Source organism: Semicossyphus pulcher, unplaced genomic scaffold, assembly GCF_022749685.1.
Source record: "Semicossyphus pulcher isolate SPU_LCO1_2020_fin unplaced genomic scaffold, fSemPul1.0.p SCAF_3, whole genome shotgun sequence".
NCBI lineage: Eukaryota > Metazoa > Chordata > Actinopteri > Labriformes > Labridae > Semicossyphus > Semicossyphus pulcher.
In genome coordinates this window covers 13,500,410-13,517,310 of record NW_027211704.1, presented here as the reverse complement: position 1 = coordinate 13,517,310, position 16,901 = coordinate 13,500,410, and the positions used below count along the sequence as shown (strand labels likewise).

General features: G+C 41.8%; 1 protein-coding gene across 1 annotated transcript in view; it reads right to left on the bottom strand.

Moving 5' to 3' along the window:
* Positions 1 to 16,901, bottom strand: part of uba7 (ubiquitin-like modifier activating enzyme 7) — a 39,494-nt gene that overhangs the window by 2,950 nt on the left and 19,643 nt on the right. The window contains exon 22 of the mRNA XM_069677971.1: positions 1,482 to 1,583. Coding sequence (XP_069534072.1) covers positions 1,482 to 1,583 — 102 coding nt within the window. The remainder of the gene's footprint in view (positions 1 to 1,481; positions 1,584 to 16,901) is intronic.

Genomic DNA, 16,901 nt, shown 5'->3' with positions numbered 1-16,901 from the left:
CCCCAGGATGATTTACTCACAGGGTATACAGTAAGTTTAAACATCATATAATATAATAATGGCTGCATGATGGTACAGTTGTAAGCTCTGTCGCCTCACAGCTAGAAGGTTCCTAATTTGAGTCCCAGCTCGGACGAAGGGGGCCTTTCTGTGTGGAGTTTGCATGTTCTCCCTGTGCATGTTCTTGGGTTCTCTCCGGGTACTCCGGCTTCCTCCCACAGTCCAAAGACATGCTCGTTAGGTTCATTGGTGACTCTAAATTGCGCGTAGGTGTGAATGTGAGCGTGATAGGTTGTCTGTCTCTGTGTGTCAGCCCTGTGATTGACTGGCCTCAAGTCTGCCTCTCGCCCAATGACAGCTGGGATAGGCTCCAGCCCCCCTGCGACCCTAAACAGAATAAGTGGTATAGATAATAGATGGATGGATGGATGGGTGGATAATATAATAATCTATGGGATGGTAAGTATCACTTAGACAGAAACACATGTGGATGTTGTGGAGGTAAAGACATGAAATCTGGTTCATACTCATGTCAACTGTCCAACATGTTTAATTAGATAGAGGGATATGAGGTGCTCACGGTAGCAAGATGTTAAACTCCAGGTGCTCTTGAAGGCTAAAAATGTAACTTTTTAGGCACCTCTCTTAAAACGCATAAATATTACAAAAGTAAACGCCTTAATAGGCATAAACCCTGATTTAATAACACAGTGGCTTCCCTCCTTGACATGTTTAATTTGATATGCATCGAGTTGGAAAAGTCCTGAAATGTTGATGTACTCATCACCAATTCAAAGTCCTGCTTTTATGAAGATAAGTGCAGAATTCTAACATTCAGGGACAATATGCTTCTTGCCAAAGGTTGTATTAAAAGACTGATATGAAGCCAACAGCTGGCTAACGCACCTTAGCTTCTAACCAGACCTAAACCAGGGGTAAACAGCTAACCTGGCCCCGTCCACTGGTTATAATATCCTCTTACTGTTGCTTTTTAAACTCATAACACATTATATCTCAAAAAGGCAAAGTGTACACACAATAAATCATCATGTAACAGGGGTTATGTGCCTTACGGTGTCTTGGTTGGTTTCTAGGGTCCACCAGCAGAGGAAAAGGTATTAAGGTCTTTAATACTAAAAACAAAACACTGAAAATATTTACTCAGCTGACTTCTGTTCTTGCACAAATAACATAATTAGTGAGATGGATGAATATAAATTAGGGCAAACATTGAAGAAAACCATTAGAAGAAAGTCAGTGGTTCAACCACAGCGTGACCTTCCTCCAGGATCGTAGAACAGATTCCTGAAGTTGTGAATGGAAGGTGTAAAGTGGCCAATCTTTCAAACAATAGCCATTGTGTGCACAGGAGGAAGGTGAACAGGTTTAGAGGTAAAAAAAAAAAAGAAGCATAAAATCTGCACTTAGTGGCAGCGGGTGTGAAGAAAGTTTCCTTACAGAGAGGAATCAGGAAGCCGTACCTCGACATACTGGAGCAGATCTCCCAAGGTCATTTCCTGCTGACCGCTGCGTCGGCCCTCAACCAGGATGTCATCCCACAGGGTGTACTTCTTTTCTGCGATCTGCCGATAGACACGTAACATACACCAACACACACACACACACACACACACACACACACAGAAACAGGCAGTTGATGGATGAATTACTTCTTGCTGTGAAAATGTTTGAGTCCATAACAAGAGACCCGGACACTCACAGACAGAGAGGCTGCATGTTTCATCACTGTGTATTAAAGCAGCTGAGAACAATCAGCAAGCTGCTCCGGAGACCCCAACGAGCTGCGATGAGGTCAAGAAGCTGCTTCCTCATATAAGACGAAGTGACTCTCACACTTTTCTCAGGTTTCCATCTCTAAGACTTACTTCATTCTCACAGTTTACAACCCCTCCTGTGCCAGTAAATAACACATGCAGCCATGCTAGTGTAGTTTATTAAGATTACATAAGAAAGAGAATGTTGCTTATTACAGCTGTGATTATTAAGTTGTTGCTCCAGGCAGCAAACCTTGGAATTTTTCCACCTGGCCATACTGCATTTTAAGTATTAGTTATGGAGGTTTAAGCTGTTTTGTTTTAGCACTTCCTGTAGTTCTTTGAGTCAAAGAGACAAACTTGATATCTGGCTGTTTAAAGTGCTGATTTAAAGCTGTAACTGCATCAGCCTCTATGGTCCTCTATGATGTAAGTTGGTGTATGGAAAATGTAAGTTGTGATTAATTATTTTAAAATTATTATAAAGTAACAAGCAGAACATGAATCTATAATAAATAGTCTATTTATTTTGTTAATAATAAGGCTGTATATTGAGGCAGAATGGGTCTGTAGCACTTACACATGAGTGTCCAAACCAACCCAACATTTAGTATTAATTATTACTAATTATTTAATCAGATAGTGCTTTATATAAATTAAAATATTTACAAACTACATCTTGAAAAAGAAGGGTTCTAGTTTAGCTGAGTTGGTGAAGCGCACGACCCACTCGCAGAGGCTGAGTCCTCGCTGACGCGGTCCTGGGTTTGAGTCCTGACCTCAGGCCTTTGCTGCATGAATTCCAAATTCTCTCTCCTCCCGATATTCCCTGTCTACATTCAGCTGTCCAATCAAATAAAAGTAAAATTGCCATAGAAACAGCCTTATAAGAAAAAGGAGGGTTTTGTTAACTAAAAGGTGAAATAGAAAATAAGTATCATTTTAGGATCAGTGCTGGTATCAGTTTGGAGATATGACTTTTGGCTCTTAGACATTTTCTTTTTAATTTAAAGACAAAAAATTAATCAAGAAAAATGCAACAGTAAGTAATTGTAATGATTTTCAGTCAACAGCTGGACTAACGAGAGTCTCCTGAGTCTAGATGAAGCTCAACAAACAGTCATTCACTGAGGAAACTCTTCATACAGCTTCAACACATTTCATCTCCTGCCTCAGGATCCACTGTCCCCCTACGGCAACGCCGCCACACTTCTCACATCTCCTGTGTGAAAGACGGATGACCTGAGTGTGACTTGCCATCCTTCAAGTCACTATAGGATCGACCTTTGACCTCTAAACAAATACAGAACACAATGTCCTGACGCCCAAACGCATCAATTCAAACCCTGCAAACACTGGACTGTTATTAGTTATCACATGATGACACCACATGTTTAACATAAAACAATATAATCCACACTTGCAGGACCATAAGGAAAAACATCACCCGACCTGAAGTGGGTCAGGATTCCTCACATGCAGTAAAAAAATGTCAAAATATGTCACAGAGTCAGACAACCCTGCGAGCACAGGCGCTGTCTGCTGAGAGGAGTTGAGAAGAGCAAAACTTGGCTCGGGATGTGAATACCAAAACTCCGGCTAAACCTGGGTCCAATTATCTCTGCTCCGGCAGCCAAGGGGAACTTCTCGACTAGCCCTCAAGACTCCCACCACTTAGAGGGTTTGGGGTTATGGAGACACACTCGGAGGCAAACTTCTCCGCAAGTCTGACAGGGAGTCTCGCTCAGGGAGTCTTTTGTCCCATTTTCAGACAGAGCATGTTTTGTTTGCAAGATGCACATCTCTAACCCTGCTAAAGTTAGCTTCTTTATCATTTATGAGCCTTCCTCAGAACATAATTGAAGCCTTTGATGCACAAAAAGTTCAAAATGGCCCATTTTTCTCACTGATCTCGCAAACACAAACTCATTGTTGCTTTAAAATGGACCTTCTTCGTTCTGTGGTTCCAGGCCAGAGTTTCTCATGAGTGCTTTTGTGTGCAGATGCTGATCTTACACAATGCAAAGCAGGCACGGACGCTATATTTACTCCCTCCTCCCTCCCTTCCCCTCTCTCATATCTGTCGCACAGCTCCGACAGGAACCTGACGCCAATCGACTACCCCATCGGTCTGTGCGCTGAGTGACGTCAGCTATTCAACCCTATAGCAGAGGGAGAAGAAGTAAGCAAGAACGCTGGAACCACAGTGGCTGCTGGAAACAATTACAACTGGTTTCCAACAAGCACAACTACAGTATCTACAGTATCTTTCCTCATGGGGCCATAAAGAAACTAAAATGCCCTAATGAAACAGTTATCTCTGGGGAAAGAGAAGAAATGCTAAGCAGAGAGTCATTGTTTTAACGTAATTACCGGTGCAAGGAATTCTCTGTGGTATATCAAATATAACCACACATTTTACCATTGTTTATTTTAAATATCATAATAAACAAACTACACCAACGTTGAACACTGTACTCACAAGAAAGACCAATCAAGAGGAAGAGCTTCTGTGCTGATACTTAAGCAATATTACACAAGAGGGAGTGCAGTTATACTGAATATCAGCACGGCGGTGATCTGGTCATCGTCAGTTCAACTGCACAGCCTCGTTTGTGATATTACCAAGCAACATAAACATTTTCTTCCATACTAGCTACTTTGTATACGCCTGCTTTGCCTCAAAGTACCAGCTTAATCAGTCTAGACATATACTGTCTGCTGTAATGTTATTACAAACTTTAAACTATGTATAGTTTAAAGTCCCAGTGCTGTTATACTCTATATCAGCACTCTAGGAATGCCTTTGTCCAATCAAATTGCCTAGTTGAAACTAACTGTTGTATTATACAAAGTATCACATTGCTTCGTGCAATTAAAGTTGGGTTGTCAACCTCAAGGCTGTCTTGAGGTTTTAGAGTAGAATGACTGCCTGCCTGGGTCACCTGTTATGCTGATGACAAGCCCCTACCAGGCGCAGCTTGGTGGCTCATCACAGCTGCAGAAAATCAGCTCTGCATCAGTTTGGAGTGTCCATCTTTAAAGTGGCAGGCAAGGACTTCAAGGTAAATGCACTAAAAATATGTCTCTAGTGTGTCTGGGAATGAGCATTAAAAAAATGAGCGATAGAGCCATAAAGAGACACAAGAGAGTCCCCTACTTGTTCAACCCCATGAAAGCCTTAATAACTTATTTTATATTACTGCCAGTGTGATGTGTTCAAGTACAGTCGTACCTCACTGGTCGTCTGCAGATTCAGTGCTCTGTTTGGACATAAAGCAGATCTGACAGTGAGGATTCTGGGTGGTTGAACTCCACGGAGTTTGACTTCAGAGGACGAGGACGAGACAAACGGCCACTTCACCGACCTGAGCGTTGGACATGTAAGTTTATACTCTATCTGCTGTGCTGTTGGAGGACGGCCAAATCTCTCATCTGCTCCACAGATTCTGTACTGTATTATAAATGGAGCTTTGAACTTCCCCCTAAAACATGACACAGCTGGTCTTTACAGAACAATAAAGGAACACAGTGACATTTTAGGATTTTTTTGGTTCTCTTTTCTCTGCTAAAGTCGTTGTAGTTTCACTGACGTGATGGATAATTAATCGTATCATGGAATTCAAACTGTCCTTACAGGTACAGTGGTTGAATCAACCTCAATTCAACCACATTCAAAGTGCTTGACATCTTCTATCAATGTTCAGGCTTCTGAAGAGTTCAATACTTTATCTGTGAAGTTCCTCAACAACTGAAACAGCCCAAACTTCAGGCTGCTTCCTCTTGTTGACAGGAAGCCTGGTGAGCTCTCCTGCTCTTCCTGAAAACACTAAACGTGGACGGTAACCGCTTACAGGAAAGTACTACAATTAATCTTATTGTAAAATAGGCCACGTATCAAAATACACACACACACACGCACACATGATTCGGTCATAGTGGCCTCGTACCACAGATAATCAAGGCCGTGCTGATATTCAGTACGACATCACGACCTCGAGTGTGATATTGCTTTTATACGAGTTATACAAGCGGCAAATAGAAGTAAAAAGTATTAATCAACAACAGATTACTTATGGCCCACCAACTCAACTAGTCCCACAACTTAACTGAAACTGGACATTTGTCGCCAAGCAACCCAAACATTCTCCTGCACACCAGGTTACCACAGAGCAGCTGTTTCTTATGTGTAAGTTTTAATTTATAATCAACCAGTGAAATAAGAGTCTGCTGTGTGATTCAGAGGTACCAGCTTGATTAATGTAGACTCACACGGTCTGCTGTAATGTTAATTAACAGTATTCAGAAAAACATGATGTACGACGCTTTGGACAAAAGCGTCTGCTGAATAAAATTGTAACATTGTAACATGGCTGAGGCGGAGTGATACATAGAGTGAAAAGTCCCAGTGATGTTGTACAGTATATCAGCACTCATGGAATGCCACTTGTCCAATCAGAGTACTTGGTGTATAAATCACATATCACTAATGCAAAGTCAGAGAAACAAAGAGTCTTATATTCCTTGATGCTAGAGTGAGATGGGAAAATGCCCTAAATAACAGAATGACTCGATTTGTAATGATTTATATTAGAGAAGTAGAAAAATGTGTCTTAGATAAGTTGATACAGGCTGTAAAATCCAAAATACACTTAAAATACCTTAGCTTCTTTCTTTATTTTGTTTGCAGCACAATATTATTGAATTCCATGTAACCCAAATACCTTTACATGACCTTTAAGTGACCTTTAAGCAGTAGATGTGGGGCAATGATAAATAAATAATGAAAAATCTTCTTAAAATCAGTACAAACAGAAAGTGTGCACAATTCTCCAACTTTACAGAGTTACATAGTCAAGAGGTCAGAAGAGTCTTGTTTCATCACAAAGTGTTATTTTCAATGAGTCACTGAGAGCTTTGAGGACCTCTGAGGAGGCCTGAAGCTAAAGTTGACCAAGCTCCACCATCACAGTCTGGATCCAATATCAAAAACTCATCAAAGGGTACAAGGCAATATAAATGATTTGGATGCTACAGTCTTCTTAAAATTGTCAACAGGGAGTTTTCTATGCCAAATTCTGAAACTGTAAATCACATTTAAGATCAAACTTTATGTACAAAGGGTTTCCATTTATTGTGTTCCTGATCTGGCAAAAGTAAAAGCCTTTACAAGGCAGTTTAGCAACACAGGACCTGAGACACAATAAAATCTCTTATGATAACAAGTGCTGCTGATTGATGGACCCAAAAATAGACGCCTCTCCCTGTGGATATACTCGAGGGCATGGGAATGTCGTGCAGCCTGAGGAAGTTCAGCCGAATGAACCTGATAAGGAGCGAGTCTGATTGTGACCCCCTTCAGGGAACCGTGCTGGTCATGCTGCACAGGTCACTGCATGTGGAGTTTTAAACCATACTGTGAGCTTTCAATCCTACACGTCGAGACAATGGAGCGCTTTTTGGAGACAGGAAGCTTAAGTCAGTAGTCAAACCTTGATAAGTCTGCCACAAGAAACAGCCCTGCTTAGCCACACTCCAACCTCAGCTTCATTATCTGGCCAGACTCCCAACAGTGGAAACATTTTTACAACCCAGTGTGGCTCCAGGCCTGCTTCTTCAAAGGCAGCTCTTTTGCTTTGGAGGGCTTCAAAGTGAGCTTTAGGGGAGGCAGATGGAAGATCTGTGTGGTCCTTTAAGATCATATTTTTATCTTCATCTCTTTTTGCTCTGTCTCTTAGCTTTCATTCTTCTTTTCACGAAGACCTGATGTCCTAGATTAGTCCTCGACTGAGTCTCAAAGTCAAGCTCGATTTCTTATGTGAACATATGGTGGTGATGCTGCCGACTCCTGCATATGCTGAACATTGCAGTACAAGCAGGTATGCACCAAGGTTATTAAAATATACTGGATCTAGTGCAGATGGGTTGGTGTATTTTTTGCTTGATTAAACTTGGTTACTTTACTGTCTTTAAACTTTAAAGTCATTCCAATATATATTTAAGTATATAAGTGTTGAGCAGGACACACATAATAGGCATTACATAAAACCATTGTATAACATAGGAAACACCATTCTTTAAAGCTGAATCCAGGAAGTAACCTTCATGTTTCAAACACCCACTGGAAACACAAGTGGACAATCAATTCCCGCTTCACTCATCCAGTATTAATCCGCCTTCCTTTACGTCAGTCGTGCAGCACGTAGCCGATGGCTAAGCGCAGTCATGCTGCCAATTACATCACAACATCAATGGGTGAATGCTCACGACTGTAGATAGTCTGCAATGTCATCAAAATGCTCCTGCAAAATTATAGTATAGTAAGTGTGTTTGTGGGCTCCATTGGAGTAATGTCTGAATATGAACCCAATAATGTTTATACTAAGAGAGGGAGCTGCAGCTGTCTCATACAGTTAAAACTGGTGTGATCTTTTTTTGTATAGTAGCACACCAGTTTTCTTGATGATTGGTTGCTTCAGGATTGGGACAGGAACTATTTGTTCTTTTTTTCAAAAAGAAAAACTCCAACGAATCAACACTTGAAAGTTTCTTACAGGTCTTTGAGGGTGCTACCACATATATGAAAGGTGTTTTGAGGCTGCAAATGCTGCAAGTCAGAGTCAAGAAGGACGCGGCCTAAAGCCAAAAGCGGTTTGTTTGGGCTGATCTCAGTGGGTCATCGATATGTGCTGCGCTTTTATTTTGAAGGACATGAGTTTCCAATGACATGCATGCAGTAGTTTTGTAATCTATTCACACTCCATGTATTCCACTGATACATGGATTTATGTTGCACTTTTTTAGTTCAGTTCTGTTGAAATTTTTCTTTAAATTGAAATAATTTTAGAGGAAATATTTTCCTCTTTTTTCTACCTTGTGATGATGACATACTGTGATGTTTCATTCGGTCTCAGCTCCAAAGTGCACCATTTCATTACATTTATTTGAGTGGTTTAAATACATCAGAAATTTGGGTCACGAATTGTCATTAAGGAGGTGGTGGTGCATCCTGAGGTTAGACCAGGTGAGAACCACTGGCCTAAAGGGATGTCATTTGAAGATAAGATAGTCCTTTATTGATCCCTAGGGGGGAAATTAAGCACCTGTTGGAGCTGAAGACTACAAGTTTGAAAATTAAAGTGAAAAAAACTCAAGGTGTGGAGTTGTAAAGAATTATATGACCTTATAAGACGTCGGCTATAGACTAAATTGGCTGCTACTGATTGAACTCCTGGCGGTTAAGCTGCATTGTGGGTAATATAGGTGCCAGGATTCAAAAAGAATATCTGTGGTACTTCTGCACCAATTTTAATACTTAAAAAAAAACCTGTACATTGTTATTCCACAGTGTTACAGGAGCCTTACCGCCTAATCTGTGTAGTACTCCTTTAATGTAGAAAGGTCACATGACTCGTGTTTTAACAGAGATTCACTGAGAGTAGAACCGAGGCTGCTGGAGAGCTGTTTCGCTGAATCTACAGGAACATGTTTGTTTGTGTTTTCCTGTATGGCCCTCTTCAACAAAAGGACAATAGTACTGTCATGTAAAGTGTGCCCTTTGTCTGAACGGGAGGGTCATCTGCTGCCTGATCACTATTGATCACCGCTCTCTTTGGACTGCAGTGAAGAAACAGATGGCTGGGGCCTCCAACTGCTCGCTGCAATGACTTGGCTAACTCCCGAGAGAATTGACAGGACACGAGCCTTACACACAATCCAAAGACGATTACAAGATTAAATTAGCATTAAAGACAATTTATATTTTTGATGTACATTTTGATGGATGACTTCTGATTTCGTAGCAGGGTGGGGGAGGAGAAGCAGCTCAGCAACCAGCAGACACTTCTCGGGAGAGTGCCGAGTTTGACACACAGACTAAAAGCGGGCCGTTCCTTTTGAAAGACTTCCATTGACGTGTAAAACAGCAAACAGAATGTCAATGTGATTGTCTTTCAAATGAGAAGATAACATCACTCCACCTGACTGAAAATGACCCGGGGCAGGAGGACTGAGTCAATAAAATGCTCCTCTTACAAATGGGCCGCTGACACGCTGGAGCCTGCAGAGACACTGGGACGGCAGAGACAGTTAGAAAGTCATCGAAATGCTTTAAAGGGATGCATCTGACGGTCCCAACACACTTCTATTGCCAACACTTGGATGATTTGCTGTACAAAACAGCAAAGAGCATTGATTTCTTGAGTACTATTCAAGCACACATTGTTCATAATTGTATGCAGGGTGGAGTTAGCACACAGCTTTTGTCCGTGATGTGGATCAATTCAACAAAATGTTCAGCTCTGAGTATAAACTGTGATCAGCGTGCTCGGTGTTGTTACATCCCAGCTTGTTGTATTGATGAAAAGCTTTAGTAACCAGAGGTCATGCTCTTCAGTTTCGTGTTGTAATGCCGTGTATCGGTCACTGGAGCAACTCATCGATATCTGCAGATCAATATGATGTCCAGTCCTTGTCAGCAGTTAATAAACTGTGAGGTTATCTGCTGTTAAACACAGACTCAGGCACACGAGACATCCATGTAGCTCACAGCGTGCTGAACACTGAATGGGGCAGTGCTATATTTCTGGTTCTGAGTAGAACTGTTATCAATGCATATGTAGTGTTAATGAGGTTTTCCTGGGTCCAATCAATGACTGTATATATAGATGGACGGCGCGTCTCCATCTGCTCTCATTGCATTTGAAGCCAAAATAGCCCCTGGGGTGGGCGCTGCCATCTTGCGATGGTGATGTCATTTGGAGCCAGAGACTGTGCAGTAGAGATTGGCGGGTGGAGCCGCCGTAGCCACTTCCGCTAACCATAACACACACTGAAATTACCTGGGGGAAAAACAGCAAAGATCCAGCATGTTGGCTTGTTTAACAGCAGAACAGCTTCTTGTGTTGGTCTGAAGCAGACGTTCACAGATATGGAAACTGCAGTGACTGCAGTGATTGTTTTAGCTACGTCTCCTCTCACCATTCCTGCTCTACTCTGCTAATCCAGAACAGATCGGCTGGAGGAGTTGTATTGGTCAACAGAGCTGTCAATCATCATTTTTACAGCATCAAATAACTACTTAAAAATTAACTTGAACACTTGGATGTAAATCAGCATGATAACTAACTATAAAGACAGAAACCATGTTTGAGAAACATTTATTTGGCTTGTATTTTGATTTTATAGTTTGACTCATGTCCCATCTGTTAACATGGAGGAGGCGGGCTTTATGACCTATACTGGAAATGTTTTGGCTTCACTTATAGGGAGCGGTCATGTCTTCCATCTTTTTATACAGTCTATGGGTCCAATATGGAATATCTTTTAGCCGTGCTAACGTCAAGGATTTAAGGCTGGCAAAGTCGCTCTGTCAGTCGTTCTAACACCTTGGTCCAAGTTGCAGAATCTCCACAGCTCCTTGATGGATTGCCATGAAATATAGCTCAGACATTTATGTCCCTCTAAGAATGAATTGTGATCTCTTTGTTTATCCCTCACTGACTGGAGACCTGCACACTTCTCAGCTGCATAAGCCAACTACAGAGCTTCTTTTGGCTGTAAACATGGAATACAATACAGCCGACTTAGATTTCAACTGCCGGCCAAAAACACTAGTGAGCCTTCACCGCCTGAGCCACTCAGCTTTGCCAAACAGACAGTTGTCCAATTGGTTCCTGTCTAAATCATTACGTAGGAAATGGAGACAAAATGATTACTATGGTAGTTAAGAATATAATTAGCATAACATGTATGCTATACAATCATTCGGACCTCCTATTAGCCCTGCAGCATGTGCACAAGCTGCTCCAGGTCCTTTATGAGCACATTCATGTGGCTTTAAGACCAGTAAAACATTATTTTATGCCTATTTCCATTACAGAATCAGGACATGTGCGTGTTGTTAGTCAGTGCCTCGTGTGCTCTGCATACAAGTCAGAACAACATGCAGTCCACAGGCAGACAGACGGTCCTGCTGAGTCCTGCAGAGCAGAGGACACAAGCTACAGGCTGGAACATTATCATCACATACAGCGAGCCACGCCTGGAGGTTTTTGTGTGGATCTGTGAGGTAAGACTTTCTGCGTGAAAGGAGAAGAAATAAAAAGAGGGATGACAGAATGCCTTTAGAATTCAGAGGTAATAGGTACACTTGTAGACGCATGACATCAGGAGCAGACTAGAAAATTACATTTAATGTCTCTTATTAGAAACCTGCAGCCCATCTCCTGCCAGCATGGTGCTATAATGAGGGAATAATGAAACAGGAGGACAGAGACGTCTAATAAGCTCCACATGGTGGTTCAGCGGGCCTGAGGAAGGAATTTGTGGGAAACATTGCAAATAATGGGACGAAGGCTGAAGGAGGCAAGAGATAAACGGGTGATACTGGATGACTTTGACTCTTAGTCATCCAGCATCTTAGTGCTTTAATGTTGCGTTAACCTGAAGTTTCTACATATGAGTCATTCTCTTTACGAAACTGGATTATTATCTTTGTCCATTGGACATTTTCAGTAGTTCGTACTGTGAACATCTGCAAACTCCTTGAGCAATATTTTGCTTATTCTGCAAAAACCGAGCTCTTTCATTACACTTAAAAAATAATATATTGTTCATATTTTATAGAACATTACTTCATATTTTGTATTGTTTATTTTATTAAGTAAAGTATTACGTTTCTCTGCAGTAGGAGAACAGTAGGGCAGTCGGAGTACTGATGTCTAATACTACTAATAACTACTCATTTAAAACTACTTTGTAACAAAAATGCTTCAGATTCTTTCTTCTGCAAATTTGTGAGAAACTATTCAAACTGATGAGAAAATAGATAAATAAGCTCTTTCCAGAGGCTGTAAACAATTAAAAACATAATAATTTTTAATAACTCTCAGGTCTATTTAAAATTCCCCTGAGTCTTTCAGAGCAGACAGCATGCTCCTCATTTCTTGTAGGTGACCGTCAACTTTGCTGGCTGAAATTGACGACTGTTGTGGCGTCGTCTTTTTCTTTTCTTTTGGCTTTTTGCCTTTATTTGATAGGACAGCTGAAGAGACAGGAAATGGGAGGAGGAGAGAGTGGGGGATGACATGCACCACATGATCGGCAGACCAGGAGTCGAAACCTGCTATCAGTGCGACGAGGACTGTAGCCTCTGTACACGGGGCGCCTGCTCTACCAACTGAGCTAAACCAGCGCCCCGTGAGTATTTATTAACAGCTACACTACCAAGCAAATCAGGCTAACTTTACCTATCATCCTTTTCTCTTGCCGGTGGCTTAAATATGTATGAGATGAAGAGATAGGTTCAGCGTCCTAACTAGAGATAGACCGATATGTTTTTTTCAGGGCCGATACCGATACCGATTATTAGTAGTCAAGGAGGCCGATAACCGATATTTGGAGCCGATATTCATTTGCAGTAAAAATTAAAATATTGGCGTCAAAATTTTGAATAATACAAACTCCATCACTTAACTTTGTTTAAATGCCTTTAAGCATATGTTTATTAAACAAACAAAAAGCGCAGGGAGTTCCCAGGGTCAGCAGCATCTCTTATAAAGTTAACTGAAAATTTAATAAATAAATGAATAAGTTTTATTAAGTAAATAACACAAAGTTAAATAAAATTTGCAAAGAAATGAACTGTTATCGGCCGTCAGATTAAAAAAAAAAAGAAAGAAAAAAAAAGGCAGATGCCGATATGCATCAAAATGTCGAATATCTGCGCCGATAATCAGCCCGGCATATAAAAGGCATAAAAAGGCTAAAAAATAATCTTTAAAAAAAGAGAGAGAGCTGCTAACCACCAAACTCTTCTGGCTTCATTTTGCTGAAAGTTAAAGAATGCCACATTCAATAATAAACAAATGATATGGATCTCTATCTTAAAGGGGCTTTTAATGTCCATATAGCTTGACCTTTTGTTTTTTTCAGGTTTGAAGCAAAACACACAAACGAGCTTTTCACAGACATATATTGTTGTTGATGACTGAAAATGGGAAGTTTTTACTCTATGAGGAACTGAATAACATCAGTGATGGAACAATGCAACACAAAACAACAGATGACTTAAAAAAAGCATAAGGTCAACCCACAGAACAGAACACAACAACAAAAAAAACCCTGGAAAACAACAGAAGGCACAAGCCGCCTGTGTTGATCACAGATTACTCATTATCCCGTGAGCACTATTCATGTCTGAGGCTTGAGTTACAAACTGAACAATGCAGCTCCACGCCGGAGCTCCCGGAGGAATACCGAGGGCCGGGGATCATGTTCACCCCTTTTTCTTTACCGGCACAGCGCGAGGAGGCAAACACAGATTTAACCACATGTGAGGTTGAGCTGCCCCTTTGTCGTCCCATCTCGCGCTTGAAAGCAGCCCCTGCTTAAAGTGTGACAGATGTGTGACCACCAATTATAGAAAGGCGCAAAAATCTAAAATGAAGTAAAGGCGGGTTTTGCCGGCTATATGTAAAAAAAACATACAACCACGTGGATGCAAAAAATCCTCTTTTTCCTCATTTCTCAATCCACATTAAGAACACAAAATATCAAAAGGCTTTTTTTGCTGAGCAAGTTGTGAATGAAAGTTATTAGAAACAGACGCTGCAGCAGACAGCTACAAAATCCCCTTACTCCTCCAGCGAGACCCCGCAGCTCTCGCTGGGAAATCTGGTTTCAATACCGTGTTTCCTGTGAAGGCAGGAAATCGTCGTCATTTCTGCAGGCAATTAACAGAGAGGCAGTGTGTGAGCGTCGGCCTCGGAGCGGCATTCTTGAAATCAGGAGCCTGCTAATTCAATTAGAGACCGAAAGGGCATTCTAGGGAACGGGGGCACAGAGGGAGCGTGAAAGGGCACGCAGGGAAGACCAGGGTGTGGAGGATGTGTGCACGGACATGGAAGAGGGAGTAACTCCATGGCAGACGACCAGCAGGCAGCCCAGCAGACAAGTAAAGACAGCATTACAGGGAGTGAGGCGCGCTGCTGGAGGGGTTGATCATGGAGCTATTAAATACCCAGCTGAAACACGTCCTCCTCTCTCTCCTGGCCTCAAGGATGTGTCTCTGTGTTTCACTGAGGCTGCAGCTCAGATGCAGCTGCAGGAGCGCAAAGTCATTCATCTCTGTTACTGTGGCAAGATCATTTAGTGTCTGGTGAGGTTATGTTTCCTGCAATAACAAGGCATGGGCTAACTGCACTGGCTATGATCTGAGATGACAAAGTCCTTTTTCCGTATAGTTCTTTTAGCAACGTACTGGTTTGTAAAGCCAGCAAGAAAGAGAGCATTTAAAAAATAGACTAGTTGGAACATAAGAGGTTGACATAGCCAGTGTTACATTGTTACATTTGGTTTGTGGACTGCAGCTTTAAAGACTTGATTCGTGCATTGTGGTTGTCGCCATCTCAGGCTTTTGGACTTTACTTTGACCATTTGAGAAACTGCATTTTATTGCACTTCTACATTTGCTTCTGTTTTCAGCCATGCAGTTTGCTGCTACATTTAAAGCAGTATTCTTCACTCTTTTTGGCTGACCGCCAGGGTCAGCCCTACACACGGGTCTGTATGTGACTGAGTGAGTGAGTGAGTGAGTGAGTGACGGTACTTTCAGAGCCGTCACGACATCGCAATGGCGGATCATGGAGCATATTGGACCTCCACTGACGCAACTCTCTGTCTATACGGCTCTGCATATTTTGTTCAGGGAGTAGGTGGGGCTGCTCCTCCGCAGCTCGTCCGCTGTCTTCACCTATGTCCGCAGCGCACCTCCTTTCAAACACGTTGTCATCAACCTCATAAGGACGGTCCTTGTAACACATTGCCCTCAAAAGCGCACATTGACCCCACAAACTTGGTTTGGACCTAGTCTTGTTTTTGGTCACCAGGAGACAGCATTAAGAAGCTACACTGAACACCTGATTAAGTTGATAAAGCTAATGTGTCAGTAAAACATTGCCTTCACTCTAATTTAAGCTCTGATTTTGGTCTCCACCAACTCCTGGGGGAAACATTGAGCCTCTTAGCTGCTAAATACTCCACTGTATTCACCATTTATGGTGCGGGCCCACTGAAGGTAAACTAACTCTGCTGAAAATTCTCCCCCATTTATTGCAAGCAGCCGATTTGCAAAGCATGCTGGGAAACCTAGCGTCACGCACCAGGTAAGTGGCGGCAATTTCCAACAGCTTTTCTCCCTCATTATGTCATAATCATGCATCTAAAGAAAGCAGTGATATACTATTGAGTAAAGAAACCTTGTATGGTGTTGGTTTGGCTGAAAAGACTCCCTACGAGGCCGAGCGGACGTGAGTGTAGGTGAATTGGTCGCGTGCAGTGGGTCTCTCTGGGTTAATCTCGTCCACTGTACATAAAAATACCGTCTGCTAATTAGAATATTTTTTGGAAGCAGCTAAAACAAGGATTTCTGAAAGCGGCAAACGTGACTCAACGCACATAATTACGAGCGATACAAACAAAACAACAGGTTGAAAAAACACAGAGCCGTGTTTGGTGATAATTCTCTGTGTTGTGTGTGAAAAATACTAATATTGTACAGCTCAAACTTACAATTCATATGTCTATTTATTGTGTCAAAATGTTTGTAATAATTAGACTCCGTCATGCTGTAAGTGCAATTATTTCATATAAGCTGTAAAGTTTTAACTGTGTCAGAAATCCTCTCAACAAAACTACAAATAAGGTGCCGACAGAAGAGAAAACTGAAGCTCTAAAACTGTTGCAACAACATCTGAACCAAGTAACAAGTGCTCATATATATCTCACGATCATCTCATCATTTTACAGTGTGACGTCTGTGAGCTCGCTCGACTACCTCCTCCTTTAATGGGCCGAGCCTCGGCCCCCAAACCCCAGAACATAAACACAAGTAGGAAAAAAGATACTAAAGAGTTACAGTGTTGAGCACACAAGGCCTGCCTCCCTTTTGTTTACATATTTCTGCCTCCGTGCAGAGAATAGCAACAGCCGGGGAAAGCCAGGGGGACTTCCTATTTTGGGAAACAGCTGCTTTAAAGCAACAATCTCTGCTGATGGTGGAGAGGGTACAGTAATGTGCTGTAGTTAAAGAGTGAGTGAGTTATACATGGGCAGAGCGCTACACAG